The 19510-nt window shown below is 39.8% G+C and overlaps 1 protein-coding gene across 1 annotated transcript; it reads right to left on the bottom strand.

The window, feature by feature from the left end:
• Positions 1-11782: 11782 nt before the first annotated feature.
• vgll4a (vestigial-like family member 4a) lies at positions 11783-19168 on the bottom strand. Its single transcript, XM_069141542.1, has 6 exons — positions 19032-19168; positions 18375-18568; positions 16912-17074; positions 16050-16275; positions 14702-14816; positions 11783-14209 (listed from the first exon to the last, which is right to left on the bottom strand). Exons 2-6 carry the CDS (start codon positions 18454-18456, stop codon positions 14010-14012), a joined length of 786 nt encoding a protein of 261 aa, XP_068997643.1. The 5' UTR covers positions 18457-18568; positions 19032-19168; the 3' UTR covers positions 11783-14009.
• Positions 19169-19510: the final 342 nt, after the last annotated feature.

Raw genomic sequence — 19510 nt, 5'->3', positions numbered from 1 at the left:
CTTGTCTTTTGTCACAGCTTATAACATCTCCCAAATGTGCCAGAGGCTTATGGGGGAGTCACTGTAGATTACTGCCTGGGTCAAAAACTGAATGCAAATCAGGCCGGGGAACAGGCGAAGTGAAACACTTAAAAAAAGAATCAGGGCGCGGAAGACATCCAGAAAAGAAACAGCAATCTTTTTGCATTGTTTTTTGTCTAGAAATTTCACACATGATCTAAATTCCAAGTGTGTCTGTTTACACAGAAGCGTAGACTGTACCTGGATTTTCTGAAAATGTTAAAACATTTGAAAAGTGTATACTAATTTTAATCAAATATTTTCAGAACCGGGCTAATTTCCAGAACTGAATAGCTGATGCCAAACGTCTGCCAAGGGGAGAAATTCCACATGGTGAGCAGGACATGTTACTCTGCGTGGATGTCATGCACAGTGGGGGTCTGGATGATCTTGTGCCCTGATGTGAAGCCAGTGGGAGGAAGGACTAGCTCTCCAGTGAAGCTCTTCACCAGTGAAGCCATTAGGCTTCCTCATGGATTCCCTACCCAAAGGGCCCCGTGCACTACCCTGGACCTCTTTATGCAGGAGTTTATGCTGTGGGACTTTGATAATAGCTGACAAATGAAAATTTCTGCCGACATCAAATGGAGTTATTTGTTTTCCTACTCTTACGCAGAAATGACAACAGAGGAAACATACTGGGTGTTCCACTGAATTCCATTATTGTGCAGCTAATCTCCTGGAGCTTAACCCACACTGACGAGCAAGGCTGCACACTCAGGCACCTGTGTCTGTTTGTGTGTGTACAGTATAGGCGCAAATCATGTGTATTTGTGCGTGCATGTTTGTGTTTACAGTTGCATTTGCCCAAATGGATGCATGCACGTGTGTATGCATGTTTGTGTTTGCATGTGTGCGTGGAGTTACTGTAGGTGAACAAATACTCCTGTTAAGTGTGAAGACAGGACCCGGCAGCTGCTTCAGGCACAGCTTTAGTAAAGACCTGCATTCTAAATAAATTCTGTCAGATTACGCCAGCACACACTTAACACTTCACTCCTCAGGATGTTGGCTGAGTCTTCTCAGTTTATTACAACTGGGAACGGAAAGAGAGGTGCAAAGTGAAGAGCAGGTGATTAAGACAAGTTCACGGCCTTAAACTATTCTCTTTTATATTTGAAATAAAGCACATTGAAACTGTAAAAGGATTTTACCTGATTGACTTTTTCTATTCTGACACATGACAAATGATTTGTTTATATTGCGGACAGGAATCCTTGTTAAGTTGTCTGTGTGTTTGTGTGTGCAAATGAATGTTAATTTGATTATTTATGGCACATTGTGATATGCAAATGTGACCAAGTGACCTGCACACATGCTATGCATATTCATCCCTATTGTCGCATGACATTTTCACTCATGTAGTTATGCCCTTGACTGCACATCGTAACAGCACAGAATAAGAAACAGATATGAATAAATACCCCGCTCCCTCAAATATGAACCAAAAACTGACGCAACGTAGAGTGCTGTGCTCTGGGAGACATTTTGAGGGCCTGTTAAGATGCCGTTTACTCTTTCTGACACACAGAAAACACACGGGCAACTTTTATAGAAGCGCTGTCATATGCAAACAAGCTCATTCATTCCCTGTCTGTCTCGGTCTCTTCCTTAAACAACATACACACAAACACTCAGGCACACACGATGATTAAGAGGTCTGAGGGCCTGGAGGGTCTGCTTGGACTTGAGGCTGTAGTGAATCATAGCTATGATGTGATGCATGCTTTCTATTCTGATCTGTCAGAGAGGTTTCGGAACTGCGCTCACTGATGAGTGAGTCGGACCAGGCTGGGGCCACGGTGGCCTGCCCAGTCTGTCCTTCCTTCTCCTCGGGCACCTCGTCTCCGTGCTCTCTCTCCCCCGAGCTCAACAATGACAGGTAAGACATCACAAGAGCAGCCTGAACACTACAGGGTTGAGACACACAGCAGGGGTCAATGAGGTCAAGACTGAGGCAAACAGTGAGGCAAGCAGAGTGCGATCACTGGTGTTACCTCATCAAGACACGAGGAAAACAAAACAAAACTTCTACTAATACAAAAGAAACATGTCGACAGAAATATAATAAACTCAATTCACATGTCCTTCTATATTTTTTATATTGAATGATTCTAGATTTGTCTTATATAGTCCCTTGTTTAGTCCTTACTGTATGCATGTGTGTACTATAAATTAGATTTTGAAATGTAGAAGCTCTTACAGAAGCATTTACAGCATTTACAGAAGGTACTGCTTTAAAACCAATGGACAATAGTGAGTATTTATGAACAGTAAAAGAGGATATATTAATGGTCGAAAGTTTGTTTGATTTCCTCACATAATAATATAATGACGGTATATTGATGGACTGTATCCATGGTATAAGATTCATCAGTATCAATATAAGCAAGTTTATTAGTTTGTCATTAATGTTTCCATTATGAAAGGGTTAAACCACTATCAGCATAGAAGTCCGGTAGCTGTCTCATATTTCTTTAAAAATTTGCAGATATTAGTTAGTTCTTATGGTTAAGGTGGATCCAACAACAAACACAGTTAATTAGATTTGTCAAACATCTTGATCTCATCTCACCAGAGAGGCATCTGAACACTCTCTCTCACCAAAATGAGGCAACAACCCCAAACATACAGCCATACAGTTATAAAGAATTTTCAGCAACAAGAACAACAAGCAGTCCTTCAACACATTGTGTGGCCCTCACAGACACCTGAACTCAACATCATCAAGTCGGTGTATAAGCAAATGGAGAGACAAAAGCAATGGAGAGCCTAAATCCACAGAAGAAGTTCTCCAAGGTCCCTGGAACAACGTACCTGCCATGTAGCTTTAAAAACTGTGTGCAAGTGAGCCTAGAAGAATTAGGTAGTCACACTTAAATATTGATTTAATCTAGGTTTTTTTCCTCTTTATTTCATTAAGTTAATTGATAAATAAGAATTATTAACGGCATTATCTTTGATAGGATCCTCACTTTACTTCTAATGCCCAAAGACTTTTCACAGTACTGTGGGTCTGAAATTTCACTCACCTCATTAAAAGCTTTCTTTACACCATATACTCAAACTTCCTCTCTCTAATGTCTTATTATCTATCAACACTGTTTCTCAGATATCAGTCAGAGGAAGCTTGAAGAACTAACTTTTAATGACATACCGCTTATTGTTTGACATGTACACAGGATTGAATATCCCAGATTTACATTACAGAATAGAAAGTGACAGCATTATTTACATTAATTATCTTACTGATGAGTCACAACACCAGACAGTTGGATGGGCCAATCAGTTTGTATAGAAGACAGTATGGTCAGTTATTTAATTTACTGAAACACATTTATTTTGGTTGTGTAAAAAATGGACAGTGGAGACAATAAACAAATAGCCATATATATATCCGTGTATATATATTATATCCGTGCAATGTGTGTGAAATTACTTAAAATACCTTCCATAATAAATAATGGCAGACATTTTTTTTAAATCACATTCTGTGCTGAAATCAAGGAAGAAATTCCAATAAAGTTGATATTCTATAATTAAGACGCCACAATTGAGCTTGGAAATATCAAGTGGGTCTGACAATGAGTGGAGGCAAAGCTTTTTGCTGGAGTGAAGTTCCTGTGGTCTGTCAAACACATCCTCTGGCGGGGCCTAATGTGGCGTGTGACACGTCACACCCTATCACTCTGCCTTACAGATGACCAGCCGCTTACGTATGCCGCGTGCACCACTGGATCCCAAACCAGACACTGTCAGGTGTGATAACAGTTTGAGCGCCAAACCCACTCTGAAGCCTTGCCCTCTCCCATTCCCGCACAATTCATTTGATGCTGCAGCTGCACAGCTCGTGGTCTGCTATGCACTACTGCAAGCATGTGCTGTGTCCTAAAGACGCTTTTATTCCTGGTTCACCTGCTCATTCCCTCCAGGCTGAGGGCCAGAGATAACCCAGCCGCTCTGCTCCCTCGGACCACTGAACTACTCTCCATCACTGGGGGGTTTAACAGAGATAAGGACCGCTGTGGATCCCAGTTGTTTAAAGGGAATCAAATACTTCTATATCTGCTAACGTCCCCTGTGTGTTCAGTCAGAGACAATGCCGTATACAATATGACATAACCTATAGGCACCAAATGTAACGTAAGTCACCCTAAGGGATTATAGCACACCACTGTACAACTGCTAGTGTGTTACCTCCTTTAAAGCATCTATTCTGCAAAATAATTCAGCTTCAGCTTTTTTGCTGTACTTTATTTTGATATGTGAGCCCTTTGGTCCCAAAAATGTGCAGCCTACATTTGGCATTGGAGGTAAATTTCCCCCAGCACGCACTCATTATTTCAATCCTCACAAGGCAGTGGACAGGCCCAGCCTCTCTGACAGCGTTTGATGATCTCTTGCTCTTTCTCTCTGTGATGCTTTTTCTTCCACTTGATGGAGATCTTTGTTTTCTTTTTTTAACATAAAAAAAAAGAGGTCTTTTTGTTCTCTCGCTCTTTTTTTTTTTTTTTTTTTTATTGTTTCCATCCTGGATTTGTGTGAGCATGTGTGTTCAACCATTTAGTCACATTGGGAGTGAATTCTGCAAAAATATTGAGCGGAAACCCTTCCAGAAAAATGGTTTCATCATAATTGCATCATTTCTTTGAGGATATGAAAAAAGGGGGGCATAAAAAGGGGGAAACCATTGTAGATAAATTGTTAAAGTTATGATAAATCAAATAATTCTGTAACATTTCCTCATACGATTATCTTCTATTAAAATCAATCTCTGCCTGTCTCCTTGTTAATTTCCTTTTTTTTTCAGACTGGGTTAAAGATGGTGTCCCTGCACGTGTGTGCAGAAAAGCGAGTTAATGAATGAAAGTACATCAAAAAGTGAAGTGTAATATCTGTACACCTGAAGCATCTTCATGCCCTGCTTTTCTGGTCTAATCTGTTTTTTCTTCTTCTTCTTTTACAGTGAACGTCAGATCATTCTCCATTTGCCCTGTTTGGTTTTCAACATGAAGGGGAATGCTGAAGCAGATAATAACGCAGTCTACTGTACAGCCTCTTAGTACTGAAGTCTGATAAAACAATGTGATGGTGGTAGAGAAGGGAAATCAGCAAGGAGCGATTTTTCTGTGCTGGATTGTTCTCTTTGATCTGGAGTGCAGTGAAAGGAGGGCATTATGTAACGTCTTCAGCACACACATGGCCAACTGTGTGACTGCCAAACACACAGGGGGGGGGAGTGGTAGTGGTGGTGTTGGGGTGCTGTGGCAAAGGGGGGTGGGGGGGAGGCAGACAGACAAGAGGAAAGAGATAGGGCCACGGAAGACAGTAGTAGATGGCCGTGAGAGGAAAAACATTGCTGCTCATATTGGTGTTGGGTCACTTTCCTTATTAAGGCTGCTCAGTCAAGCAGCTGTAATGTGAGCCCTGACAAGCCTCATAATGAGACATGATAATGCCATTTAGTGATGGTTCAAACATCTATCTGCTGTTCAGTGTCCAAAACCCACCATCTCTATACACATCCTTTCAGCCTGTTCTTAACAGAGGAAATCTGAATAATCATATGGTGTTCTGATTTTGAAGGAAGAACAGTCTCTAGCTGACAAGAAATATTAGCCCGACAATTGTACGTCCTAATTGGACGCAATTCATTATATGGAAGGAACAACAAAACGGCAGCAGTCACACTCTTGTGCAGCAGATGGCCCTTTAAATCAATCATTTACGAATCAATAATATATAAAAGTATGAAGTTTAAGCCAACTATATCAGTGGGAACTCACTGGCTGTGTCAAGCACCATAAGGTGATACAGCAGGCCAAATGTGTGCAATAAAACAGGTCAATGATGGAGCTGAGACAGCATGTAGTGTAGAGGAATGTAAAGGAGCAATGTACTAATAGGATGCTGCCAAATCAGTGTAGCATGAATGCAACACACAAGAGGGGCCTTATCAAGAAGGAGCTGTCTCAACTGATGGAAGGAGGAAATGAGGAAAAGGCAAAGAGCGATTGGTCGAGTGTGGTTGTGGTGGTGTGCAGCTGAAAACTGATGTTGAGATGGCCTGACAGGGTCTGTTTCTGTTCATTGCAAGACTGTTATCTAGAGTGACCGTGTTGTCTTCCCTTCCCTCCACAAAGGTTATGCCATTGCCAGCAGTCCACATGACACAATGAATGAGCCAGAATTGCCTGAGCCAGAGACGTTCATCAGGTCGCTCTTAAAGTGCATGCAACCCTGCGCTTAATTACCAATGCATTCAACAGTCATATAAGAGTAAATCTGCATTGGATCTGGATATTTCCCCTCTTGTTTACGACCTATGGTGAGGCTGCGACTGCATTTTAGAAATGACGTCCTTGGTAATCGGGTGTGTTGGGCTGTCAGCTCAGGGTGCATGATCTTGCCAGCATGACTCAAGTCTGCCCGTGAGCTGCTTCCTGTGCCTGTGCATCTACTCCAGTTGCTCGTATGATCTATTTTAGATTCTTTTGCCCAAGGATGTGTGTGCATCCTCACGGCAGAGAGCCACAGAATAAGAAAAAGAGGAGGGGGAATAGATTATGTTCAAATAATCTACAGGCAATCATGCAAATTCCCTAGACGTTGTGCACTCAGGGATGCTGTGGATCGGGGGTGAAGCCTTGGATTCAATTCAGGCACAACAAATTTGGAATTATGCAAACGCATAAATGAGATCTTTATCAGCCATTTGTGCAGCCCAACATATGCGAGCCAACATGTGTGGCACTGCGAGGGCCACTTTTCCCTCATTTAGCCCGTAGTAAAATCATGTATCCATCCAACTGGATTTAATAATTACTCCATACCGTGTCCAGAGTGCACTGTGTTAATCTGTTTTCATTGGTTCAGCGCTTTTACGTAAGCAAGAGAGCAAAATGGAGAGGACAGTGTTCAACATATGTGTGTCTTGACCATGTTTGAAAGCAGCAGAGTCCATCCTGTTACAGAAATAACAGGAGGCAGCGACTGAGAGACCAGTCCTCCATCACAAGCACAGATGTCCTGCTCCTTGTGGCCTTCACACATTGAAGAGGCCAGGCCGAATTTGGCGTGACCCTGATGTGTCATCTTGATTTAGGCACTGGTTTCGTGTCGGCTGCCGATGTAGCCTGATATTTGTGTGCGTGCATGTGTGCGTCTGCGGTGGGGGATCTGCGATTGGTTTTGCGCAAACAGGAAAATGTGGATCTTCTCTCCGTAATCCCACAAGAGCAGGCTTCCTTGGAAGGCATGGTGCAGCAGAAGCTGGGGCATTGTGGTTGGTGAATGGCTGGGTCTAATCTTGTGGAGGCAGTGGTCTGTTGGAGGGGCTTTTGAGCAGATTTGAGCCTGAGGGGTGAGAGCAACAACAACCAAAAAGGGGAAAAGAAAGGAAAGAAAAAGACCGATCTTTTCTACTTTAAAGATTTGTGTTATGAATGGTGCTCAGCAAATTCAAATTTGCTAAATTGAAGTGATGGAATACTCATTTACATTTTCATTCAGCCTTTAAGGATTCTATTTATAGCTTAAAAATTTAACTATGCTAATCCAAAACAGTTTTGCCAATACATGAATGCACCTACAATTAAATCTCATTGAAGTGGATCTGGAGCCATGTTGGGTAACATCCACGATGCATTCTGCTCTCGACGTTAAAGCAATGTTTGCTTACTTATAGACCCATTTTACATGCAAAGTACATTTTCACATTACTAACAGACACAGTGAAGAAATGCTGCATCCATATCAATCTTCCCAGGATGATGACGCTCTTTGTTTGATCTCCAGGGACAGAAACGTTTGCGGGAGGCTTGAGAGTAGTTTAACGTCGCCATCTGCTGGTTGGGAAAGAAGAAGCCAGCTAAACCCAACTACAATCAGTCATACCATCCCGTTTCTATTATCACGTAATAATGGCGAAGCTAAAATGCTTTTTCTAGGTCAATGCTGATCAAGCAATGCTCACCACTGAGTCATCGATTACAATTTCCCCTTTTCTCACTTTAAAAGAATGGATTTTTTTTTTTTCCAGTAGAAAATTACCCTGTTTTTCATCACCATGACATCAGATCAAACAAACATTATCTACAGCCAACTGAAAGCAAAGAGGCTTCAACCATATTGTTTGGGGGAAGACATCAGCTGCTTGTTGAGAACAAGCCAACTTGGCTGCAGAATTTATTGGACGCCCACGCAGCCATTAAGATGAAATAGAGGCATCAAATTTACAGCTGTTATCAGATCACTTTGTCAACAGGCTTTTTATGTTCTCCTGGAAAACAACATCTGTAAATCTCAGGAACTTTTAAATAACTGCGAGTGGCACAGAGGCCTAGGTGAAGAGATAGTGAGACAACAAAGACTGAATCACCGTGCCAGTACTGTAAATATTCCAACTAAACACTGACAGTTTCGACTTTTATGACCAAGTTTAACCTGCTGCTTTGATTTGCAGACACTAACCTGAGGTGAGGATAGCTGGATACAAAAGACTGGGCGCCCTTGAGCGGATCAAATATGGTGTCATTTTTTTTAAGTGGAAAAAAGGTCACTACAATTCTGCAGCAAACAAAAAAAAAAAAAAAAAAAAAAGCTTTTCTTCAGATGTGCACTGTTACTTTTTTTTAATTTCATGGCCTTGAAAAAAATGTAAAGAAGAATTGTGCTATGTGCCAAAGTTTGTGCCCCCTGGTGAGCCAGTACTTCAAAACCACACCTCTGGCAGATAGAAGAGCTTGCAAATGCTTTTTCTAGCCAGCTAAAAACATCTCTACTGTTTATTTTTCACCATCTTCCGTGCAGATCACTTCAAATTCTGAGATATATTTGTCCATTCTGCAGGCACAGCATGTACAGACTATAAGCTTCATCTTATATGCAGGTATCTTGGGAGTAGCTCATGGAGAATTTTTAAGGTATGCTTTGGATCATTGTTTTGCTGTAGAGTCTTTCTACAGTCTCAGTTTCTTGACTGCCTTGTATTTGCATCCAAGATTTGCTGATACTTATTAAAAATCCATTGTTGCCTCCTTTGATGAAACACTTCCTGGTCCACTGGCTGCTGCACAACCCCATAGCTCAATATTTCCACCCCATGTGTAATCAAAATGTGCTTTTTGTCAAGTGCTGCTCCTTTTTTTTTTTTTTTTCTCCAAACACACCTTTGTTGATTGAGGACAAAGAGCTCAATTTGAACTTTATCTGTCCACAGAACTTGCTTCCAAAACAACTGCTTATTTAAAGGTTGCTTTGCACACTTCAAGCATGGACTTTTATCACGTTTGTAAGATTTTCTTCTGATGACGGCTTCATGTAGAATCTGTTTGTACATCAACACGGTACAGTGGAACAGAGCCCCACCAATCCTGTCTCTTCTCAACCTTCCCGCAGCTCTTTTGCAGATTTCATTTTGCAGAAGTGCAAATTTATCTGAAAGTTTTCTTAGTCCTCCAGATTATGTATCTGTGCTCATTCTAATCCCGTTTTGAGAAACAAAACAAAAAATCCCAAATGAATGGTAACAGGAAGCGGGTGACGACACTCCTCCAGGGACAAACATAAACATCAGACACCGCCTCTCATGAACAAAGACGACTGAAGAATATATCCACGCTTTAAATACAACGCTCAACTTGTAGATCTACTGTAAAGAACATTTGTCCGGTGACTTTATGCCTAAGTGGTCTGACTAATGCGTTAACAGATCATTTCATTTTGCATCAGTGGCAGCAAGTATCCAAAGAAAACAGAGAATGAGCAATGACTCCCGATAGTTCAATAAGGAGCGCTCTAATCAGTGGAACCACTTCAAGCTGTAGCAACATCAGCGCAATATTTACAAAGATGTTTTGAATCCGAGAGCGCTGAAAGAGCACAACAGATTTACTGGAATTGTTCCGTTTCCAGATCTCCCTTCTTTACCCTTTACACCTAAGTGCATGTATTTATTCACGTGTACTTATACGGTTAGAAACACAACATATTTTGGAGTAAATTTGAATGAACCCTGAGAAACAATATCCCAACACTGCTGTTTATGTAGAGCAGATTCAAAAAGTATTCAGACCCCTTCACTTCAGATTTGATTTCAAATGAATAAAACTGACATTTTACCCATCGGTCTACACATAATAACACGTAATAAAGTGAAAACTTGCGAAATATTTTTTGAAAATGAAATCACTTAAATATGAAAAAGTATTCACACACTTGATTCGGTATTTTGTAAAAGCCCCTTTGGCCACAATTACAGCTTCCAGTCTTCTTGGGTAAACCTCTACGAGCTCTCCACACCTGGGTTTGTGCAGTTCTTTTTCCCCACTCATGCTGGCAGATGCTCTAAGGCTCTGTTAGATTTGATGGGAAGCGTCTGAAGTGCCCTCTTCAAGTCTCTCCACAGACGTTCTGTGGGGTTTAAAGTCCGGGCTTTGGCTGGGTCAGTCAAGGACAGTCAGAGATTTGTCACTGTGTGAGGTTCTTCCATTTCTACAGAGGACTTCTGAAAATCTGCTACAGTGACTGGTGGGTTTAAAGCCACTCGAAATCAGTTTATCCGGATGGCCAACTCGGTGAAGGGTCTTTGTGGTAACAACCTTCTTCCATTTCTCAATTATCGAGTCCACTGTGTTTCTGGAACCGGTCAAATCGTTTGTTGTCCTGACATTCGGTGTGAATTGTGGGATGTTTTACACACGGGTGTGCCTTTTTAAACTGCCCTGTCTATTCATCATTTTTATTTTAACCTTCATTTTACCAGGAAGTCCCATTGAGATTAAAAGCCTCTTTTACAAGGGAGACCTGGCCGAGGTAGCGGCCGTACAAACTTCCAAACAAATTCAAACGCAGCACAGACGTAATATACAAAGTCCACAAAAAAGCGGTGAAACAGCTGTTCAAACACAGTGACCTCTCGAGAAAAACAGCATGGCTCAGTTACCACATTCTTCATGTTCCCCCTAAATTCATCAACGGACACAAGTTTCTAATTTGACATCCGTTTGTAAAGTATTCCATACCAAAGGAGCATAGTAGGAAAATGCAGTTCTCCCCAGATCTGTCAGAAACCAGAGTACAATAAATTTAAAAAAAAAAAAGAAAGCTCTTGGAGGAGCATATCTCAAACTTCCAGAGCTGAAACAGAAACATTAGGCCACAGGTGGATCAAAAAAGTTCAAGACACATCAAGGTCAAAGTAAAGAGGATGCACCTAAACACAGACTGGAGTGACACATTAAAAAGTCTGAATACTTCTACAAGAGTTTAGTTTCTGCTTTAAACAGTGTCATAAAAAAGTGTTAAATGTTGGAGATATTTTTTGTTTTGGGTTCAGTGTAGATTAATGGGCAAAAATGTCAATTCTATCAACACAAAATAAATGTAAATTTGCAACTGAATACAAAAAAAAAAAGTGCAGCTGTTTGAATATTTTCTGAATCTACTGCAAAGGAATATTCAATCTAGTTCTTTTGTTTTGAGAGTTCACAAAGGAAACTGAAATTCGCTGTGACTTAGCTGAAAAAAATAACCCCTGTCCCACCTTTATTTAAAATAAAATAAACTTTGTTTCTTTAAAGTAGACCAAGATAAATAAACTATAAACTAAAAACTGATACCTTTTGTTACTGCAGCAAATACAGCAAACGGTATCCAACATACTTTAAGGATTGCTTTATGTTACAATGTATGCAGTAAAAAGATGACATCAACTATCCAAAAGATAGGCATTATATGTTTATTTGGAAGAAATGCAAGTACAAAAAAGTGGTATTTTCTTCCAGAGAAATAAGGACAAAGGTGAACATTTTTCTATGTGGATGACACCTGGAACTGCAAACAGTCTTTGAGATACAGGTCGTCGAAATATAGAAATTAAATAACAATAGACTAATACCCCAAACATATTACTGAAAACTCTACTTGTGTCAAACAAGCAGATCCCATGATAACCCCTAATTTCTACTATGGTACACACAGAGAGCTAAAAAATAAAATTTAAAAAAAAAAAGCCAACTCTTTAAATTTGTTATAGAAGTCTTTCTGACACTGCACCAAGAAAGTCTTTGATCAAAAGACTGTCGTGTTCCTGCACTTATTAATCATCCAACAACTGTGGGAAAATAATCAACTTATAAAATAAAAAAAAAGACAAGAACACAAGGTTAGAAGATAATGAATACCCATTCTACATACGAGCACTCTACTCTGAATAGAAACAAAATATCTATGATCATTCCGCACGGCGCAACGATGGTCTGACATGAGTAAAATAAAATATAAAAGACAGGATAGTGTATGTAACAACTTAAGAATATTAATACAAATGTAAGTGGTTTCACAGACAGTTTATTACCAAAATTCCGATTTTTACATTACCGTATCTTAATCCGTGTGGACAAATAGGTTGCGCTACCGCAAGTGAATTTCAGAAGGGAGGAAATTTAATTCAAACATAACTCGACTGCATAAAAAGAAAACTTGTGACTCACTTACACCTTTTTCTAAATTATTAAGAAGACCTTTGCAGCTCACACCGTGAATAATAAAAAATGAAAAAAAAAATCCAAACACACCTGTAACAGAACTCGCTGAACACAACTTAAGTGACTGGCAGCAGCGTTATCTTGTTGATGCCTACTCCCATACTGCACTTGCTTTAAAATCTTGTTGGTAAAAAAAAAAAAAAAAAAAAAAAAGGGAAATCAACTGCTTTGTCATTGAAGTGACGGAGAAATCCTCTGTTGTTCTCATCGGAAACAAACACATCAAACTTAGACTACATTTTGCCAAAAAGTCAACATTAAACTTTCAACATGTTGAGAATAAATTAAAAAAAAAAACACTGCGAATAAACTGCTACAGGAGGTCAGATTTAGCTGTATTCAGTCGTGTGTAAAGCTATAGCGCCCGGCTCCACAGAGTAACTAAAGCAATGCAGCCGATTCAACCGCATTCAGACAACCTGGCCAGAGGCTGTGATTTGTAGATAGATGCTGAGATATACACCTACATATAGTAATGAAAACCGCATACAAAAAATATATTGGAGTACAACTGTACCAGCAGTAAGTATTTCTAAAATGTTACTGATAAAAAATAAATTCTGAGTAAATATAAAGTATAGAATAAGGTCTGTAATAGAAACCAGCTATTTGAAACATGCTTTCTAGTTAGCGATATCTACTATGATTGATATTAGTTTACTAAGTGATCAGCCACAGTGAGTGTAAAGACGGGAAACTAAGGTTATTATTCAACAGTGGATACGTCCAGTTCACCGTCATTAAGAGGACAGATTGATCTAGTATCTTCAGAAAGCGGGTGGGGGGGGGGGGGGGGGGGGGGGACCAGAGCCTTACTTGCAATATCACAATCTCAAAAACACAGAATGCTCTTTTATTCCAACTGAAACAGGTAACCTGCTACCTCTACGGTCAGAAAACGTAATAGTGCAAATGAGACCTGGCTGTCCTTTTCAAGTAGTATAGATTCAAAAGCAGTGTGATTTCAGAATGAAAGCAAAGACTAGATCTATGGCTTATATGTCGATGGAAAAGGCAGGAAATTTCTTTGGCTGTCGAGGCAGGTGAAACGGAGCAGGAGCTCCTAACGACCGACCGCTCTGTCAATCTTCACGATCGTTCCAAAGTTAAATCTATGATTGTACGTTGTTTTTAAAACACCCGACAACCCCCAACCGTGTCATGTTTAGTCTCTCTTCTGTGATAGAGAGATTTACGAAGTTCAGTTTACAAATCTGAGCCGAGAGTCTAATAGAAGGTTGACCTCGAGGTCCACTAAGTGACCAGCCTCTGTGAGCACCGTATGTCTTACACTGTTCTTGGCAAAGGGAAGTTGATTCTTGGCAAGAAATGACAGTGGGCAATCTCCACTCTCATATGCACACACTTAGGAAGTGATCGTAATGTTTACACCCCTCCGACTCATGGATCAGAGTCTGGAGTTTGATGACCCCCACCCCTCGCCTTGATTTGGAGCCAGGCGTCTCCCAGCGCCTTGGCAAAGTGGTCATCCACCGAGCCGGTGATGGACACCGAGTTAGACACGGGCTCCGCTTCTTTGTAGTTCTTTCCGAGGCTGCGACGGAAGTGCTCCTCAATCACAGGGTCGCACACTGTGTTCGCTACGATAGCACCGTGTGTGGAGGAAGAAGACCAAAAACCTGGTTATTACCAAGAATGTCGAATAAAAAAAAAAGAAATAAAAGCTTTTACGAATGTTCTTTCAAACTGAGTAATATATAGTGGGGTATTTAAAAATGCTTCGGATAGAAAAAAAATAAAATAATGCACATTGAAATAAAACTAAAATTTGAATAGCTGGAGTGTGTGAAGAACTAGCAAAATACAAAAAGCGGGTAGCCTGGTAACAATACAAACACACTTGTTGTACAGTAGCTGTAGTTACAGGAGTATTAATTACACACGGACAGAATTTTAAGTGCAATAAATTCAAAATATAATAATAAACGCGTGTATACAAAAGATTAAGAATAACAAAATTAGAGTGAAAGATTATTTGCTCATTTTCGCTGCAGGGAAGCGTTCTTTCCTACTACTTGGCGAATCTGCAATTACAATAGCCCAATTGTGTAATGAGCAAGTTGAAGGCTTACCATTGGTCTTTCTTTGATCAGTAGGGGGGCTGGGTGAGCAGCCATTCATGTGGCACTGTGAGAGGTTGCAATTGCGGTTGCTCGCAGGGGCACAGGTAATTACCGAGGGACGATTCTGTATGAGAAAAAAAATACAATCAGCTAACATAATAATATGTAGGTTACCCATTATGGATCTCGCCTAGAGACACTTGACATGCAAAACAATACTCTACACACAAATTCATACAGCACCTAATACTTGTCCGGGAATGTTTAGTAAATTACTGAAAAGACTAGAAAAACGATATATATATATATATAGATAGATATAGAGTGTACATGCGCTTTGTAGTGTTTTCAACACTGTAAATAAGAATTTTTTTTTATAGAATATGGAAATACACACACATTTGCCGTAGATACAGAGGGATGGGAAGATGTCATCTGCATTAATCTGTACAGTGAAAGTCAAAGATCAAAGTAAAGAAACCCTAAGGCAAACACAGTTCTGAGTGGAGGCGTCTTTAAGCGTCTGCACAATTAATTGAGCTACATCGAAACAAGGATTTTAATATCACTTTTTTGTGCAAGACTTCTACAGTGTTTTCTAATAACTGTGTTTATTTATTTTGGGGATTTAATCTTAGGGGTGGGAATCTTTGGCTGCTAAATTGACTGCATTATTTGGGAGCATCCCACGGTCTCTGTGTGGAACCTTTTTTTTTTGTAAAAGCAAAAGCTGTTGTGTGTAAACTGAAGTAGAAGGAGGTGTTTTCTGCGTGGTAGTTTATATTATGTCTCCTGCTTACTGCAACTTTTGCGCAACTTAACACAGTTAAACAAATTGAGTGGTTCAAGAAACAAAACTTACACACTGCTAACATCTCAATAGCAACTACAGCAGACAAATCTCATAACTGATCGAAATGGTTTTGCACGCTTCAATACACACACATTACTTCACAGTTGCACTTGGAGGGTGAATGCATTTCTATACATATTACAATCGGGTGATTTTTTTTTTTTTTTTTTGGCTAAACAACAGGAAAGGTTAGAAAATAAACCACTTCACAAAATACAACCAAGGATTGGGAATATAATACTCTGTTGCAAGAGATGAGGAAAAATCAACAAGGAGCACGATTGTGCTTTCACAGCACATAATTTAAGCGGTCACATATTTTCGGTATCGGGCGGACACCCACACAGGAGTCTTCCCATGCGGATGAGGTAAGCATTTATTGGGCTTTATTTGCACCAAATGATTCATTTATCAAGTCGCAAACTGTTTTATCATCAACACTCTAGTGCTTTCATTCTCAACACTGAACATTAAACGCACATACGGTGTTAAAACTTGACGTACCTGCTGCCGCTCAACAGTCCCACTTATGACGGACCTCTCCATTCCCCCAACTCCAATGTCGTGGCTGCTTTTGGTCAGAGCCAGAGGCTGGTCCACAGCATAGCCAGAAATGGAAGCGTACAGGTGGTTCCCATGGAGACCGTTGGAGGAGGAAGTAATGTGCTCCACAGGACTGTGGCTGAGGCTCCAGTGCTCATTACGATTGTCTCCAGCAGAGGGACGGGCCCTTGGTAAGGACAGTACAAATTAAACATACACCACCAACAGCTTAACCTTTTCATAAACAATTTATATTTAAACCGTCACACATCCAAACTGATTAAGCCTGAGGACTGAAACGGTGTTTAAGTGCAAGTGAAACACTTTCACTTCCAGACAGTGAAGATTTTTGATCTTACATTAATGTTACTTTTTGGTTCCGGTTCCCGACATTTCTATCATTTTCCATTTTTTTTTTTAATCTAAATTTAGGCCTTTTAACAAATTTCAAGCCCAGTGGATACCCTCATAATGCTACAATCAAACAAAACTAATCCACTGAGGTAAAAAGGATAGCTTGCATTCTTAACTGCGCTGATACAAAATTAGAAAGGATTTAGATCATAAACATAAAAATTAAAGAAACATGATCCAAGTTGGTCCATAATAATTTGCTTTATTTTGGTATAATAATAAGAAAAGCATGAATTGAACCGTGTGCAATTGCACGTCATCTGCCGCATGATCAAAAGTTAATTAGGTCAGAACACACGTTAACACTTTGCACACAATTTGCTTGACCAATGAAATTCAAAAAGACAATGCGGCGACAAAGTCAAAGCTAACACCGGATAAAAAAATCAAAAAAAAAATCAATACTTACAGCTGAGTGGCAAACAATCTGCTCATTTTGGTCATGTGGTCTTCGTCACAGTTGATTCTTTCTTCCATTTGTTCTTCGCCATACTTTCGTTTGCTTGGGCAGTGTGGAGGAGGCCCCGTCATGTTGGAAATGGCAGTGGGCAGGGAGGGCATCCTGGACTCATCTGTGAGAAAGGAATCAGCAGTACAAATAGTCTAATTTAAGTCATATTGAAGGTAAATGCCCCGATACAACTACATCTGCTTTTAGTGGGGTCATTACAGTTTACCAAGGCTTTTTTTTTTGTTGACTATTTTGTCTTGTTCTGTCTCACCTCCCTCTGGTAGGCGATCAAGTGTTTTGTAAACAGGTCTGAGTAATGGAACTTGCCCAGTTTTAGGATTTCAGTAAACTAATAAATTGGCCTACACAAAGCAAAGTAGAAAACTATTAAATTAAGTGTATTTCAATTTGTGCGTGTTAAAAAAAAAAAAATGTGTTTATGGATTTTAATAGCATCTTTCATGCATGTCGTTGCAATTAAAAGTGCTTTACAGTCGATTGGCAGCTTTCTAAAAAGAAAAAAACAAATGTAAAATAATTTAAGACGAATCCAGACAAGAAACGGAGGCGATAAGTACGCAATAAATACACCTAATGTGCATGTTGTTTCATGGAAGAAAATTTGGGCTTGTGGTGAAATAATATCTAAACCATTTTATTCTACTAGTTCAAATTAATAATTTTGATGCAGTTTCTTGCAAAATAAAGCAGATGACAGGAGATTATTTCAATCTCTAAATGGATACCGAGCTGTGATTGAGATCATCCCCCCCGCCGGCATCCCTAATACAAGACAGGTAAGGACTTTGTTTAGTCTTCAGAGTTGGAATTGATTTCTAAAAGCAAATTTAGGAAGAACTAAAATCCCTAAAACACACACACACACAACAAAGTGTTACATAGCACAAATCACGAGGTTTACTTCATGCTGGATTTCTTCAGCTTCATGGCCTCACCCGCTGCCACAAACACTGATAAACAGTCTGATGTTATAAGTCAACATTTGTAACGGATGCAATTATTTTTTATCCACAAATCTTTTAAGTATGCACTAGGTATATCTTTTTTTTTTTTTGCAACTGTGCAGCTTCTGACATGTTACATAAAGGGGTTTAAAACGCTATGAAGAAATGACAAAGCCATTTATGGTCGGACTTCCGGTTTGCGAAGCGTAAAATGAGTTACGGAGTTTTTTTTTTTTTTTTTATATTCGTCACCGAGAGATGAAACACAACTTTATCAAACAGTCCTCAGTCGTGTTGGTATTTCATCAACATTTGACGGGAGATAAATGCGTGTCTGACTTTGTTAAAAGGGCGAAGAGAAGAGAAAGATTTGTTGAAATGAAGTTTTCGCCAGCTTTAAAAAAAAAACAAAAAAAAAAAACACGCGTTTCAGCAAATCCACCATGGAGAACTAACCTTCGTAGTGCAGTCTCCCGATGTTGTTGTTCATCTTGTCCAGGAACTGAGAGTTCAACAGGTCCATTCTCGTGAAAAGCATTTAACCGAAGAGCCCAGTTGCTAACATCGACGTTAGCAAGCTACACCAAACCCCAAAAAAGATCAAAACAAAACAAAAAGGAGAGGGGGAGAGGGAGAGGGGGGCTTCTTTCCTGCAGAAGAAGAAGGAAAAAAAAAAAAAAAAAATTACCGAATTAAGATTGTGAATTTATTTACATTTGAAGGCAAATTAAATGGTAAATTGCTAGCGATGTCTTGACGTTAGCAGCTAGCCGGCTAACCATCGCCGCTGACGTTAACGATTCCAAAAAGCTAGCAGCTAGCTTAAACCCCCGGTGGCCTTTAGCGGCAGGAGTCGTATTAAAAAAATAATAATAATAAAAAAAAAAAAACCGAGAACATAAACGATAGTTATTACCACACGTCGTTTCAGATGCTTCGTTATAAGTTACAAGAGGCCGACATCAAGAGACGGGCTAACTTTGAGCTACTTTGTCCGCGACCAGTTAAAAGTTTTTGCTCGAAGGTTTCCGGATTCAACGAGCAAAAAAACAAAAGTCCACTAAACTAAACTCCAAAAGAGAAGCACATCGGTGAGCGGTCGGTGTTACTTACTTTTAACTTTCGACAGGATATTTTTTTTTTTTTTTTTTTTTTTTTTTTTTTTAGCTTCACGGCCACAACACCACGGCGAGCCCAGCTTGCCTGTGTTCTGCCTTCACGCACTTTTCCAGCAGACAAAAGAGCCGCGAGCTGAGCTGAGCGCCCCCTGGTGGAGGGACAGGCGAGGCGCACCGAGTTCAATCTGGTTAAGAGTCAACAACAACAACAAACAACAACAACCCCTGTGATGATACTCAGTTTAAAAAGGTAATGTTTATTCTTCGTCCAATCGTTGTTCGACCGATTTTTTTTTTTTTTTTTTTCGCAGTTATTTCTCTGCTGATGTTGAACGATGAAAAAAAAAAAAAAAACACGGGAGCAATTACAAATGCAGCTGTTTTCTCTGAGCAGCTGTTAAATCAGATTTTTTTTTTTTTTTTTTTTTTTTTTTTTTTTTCCAGTCTCATCACTTGAATGTGTGAACCATGACC

The sequence above is a fragment of the Embiotoca jacksoni genome, unplaced genomic scaffold (genome assembly GCF_022577435.1).
Source record: "Embiotoca jacksoni isolate LCO1_2020_lvr unplaced genomic scaffold, fEmbJac1.0.p SCAF_9, whole genome shotgun sequence".
NCBI lineage: Eukaryota > Metazoa > Chordata > Actinopteri > Embiotocidae > Embiotoca > Embiotoca jacksoni.
This window is presented reverse-complemented; position numbering and strand designations above follow the sequence as displayed.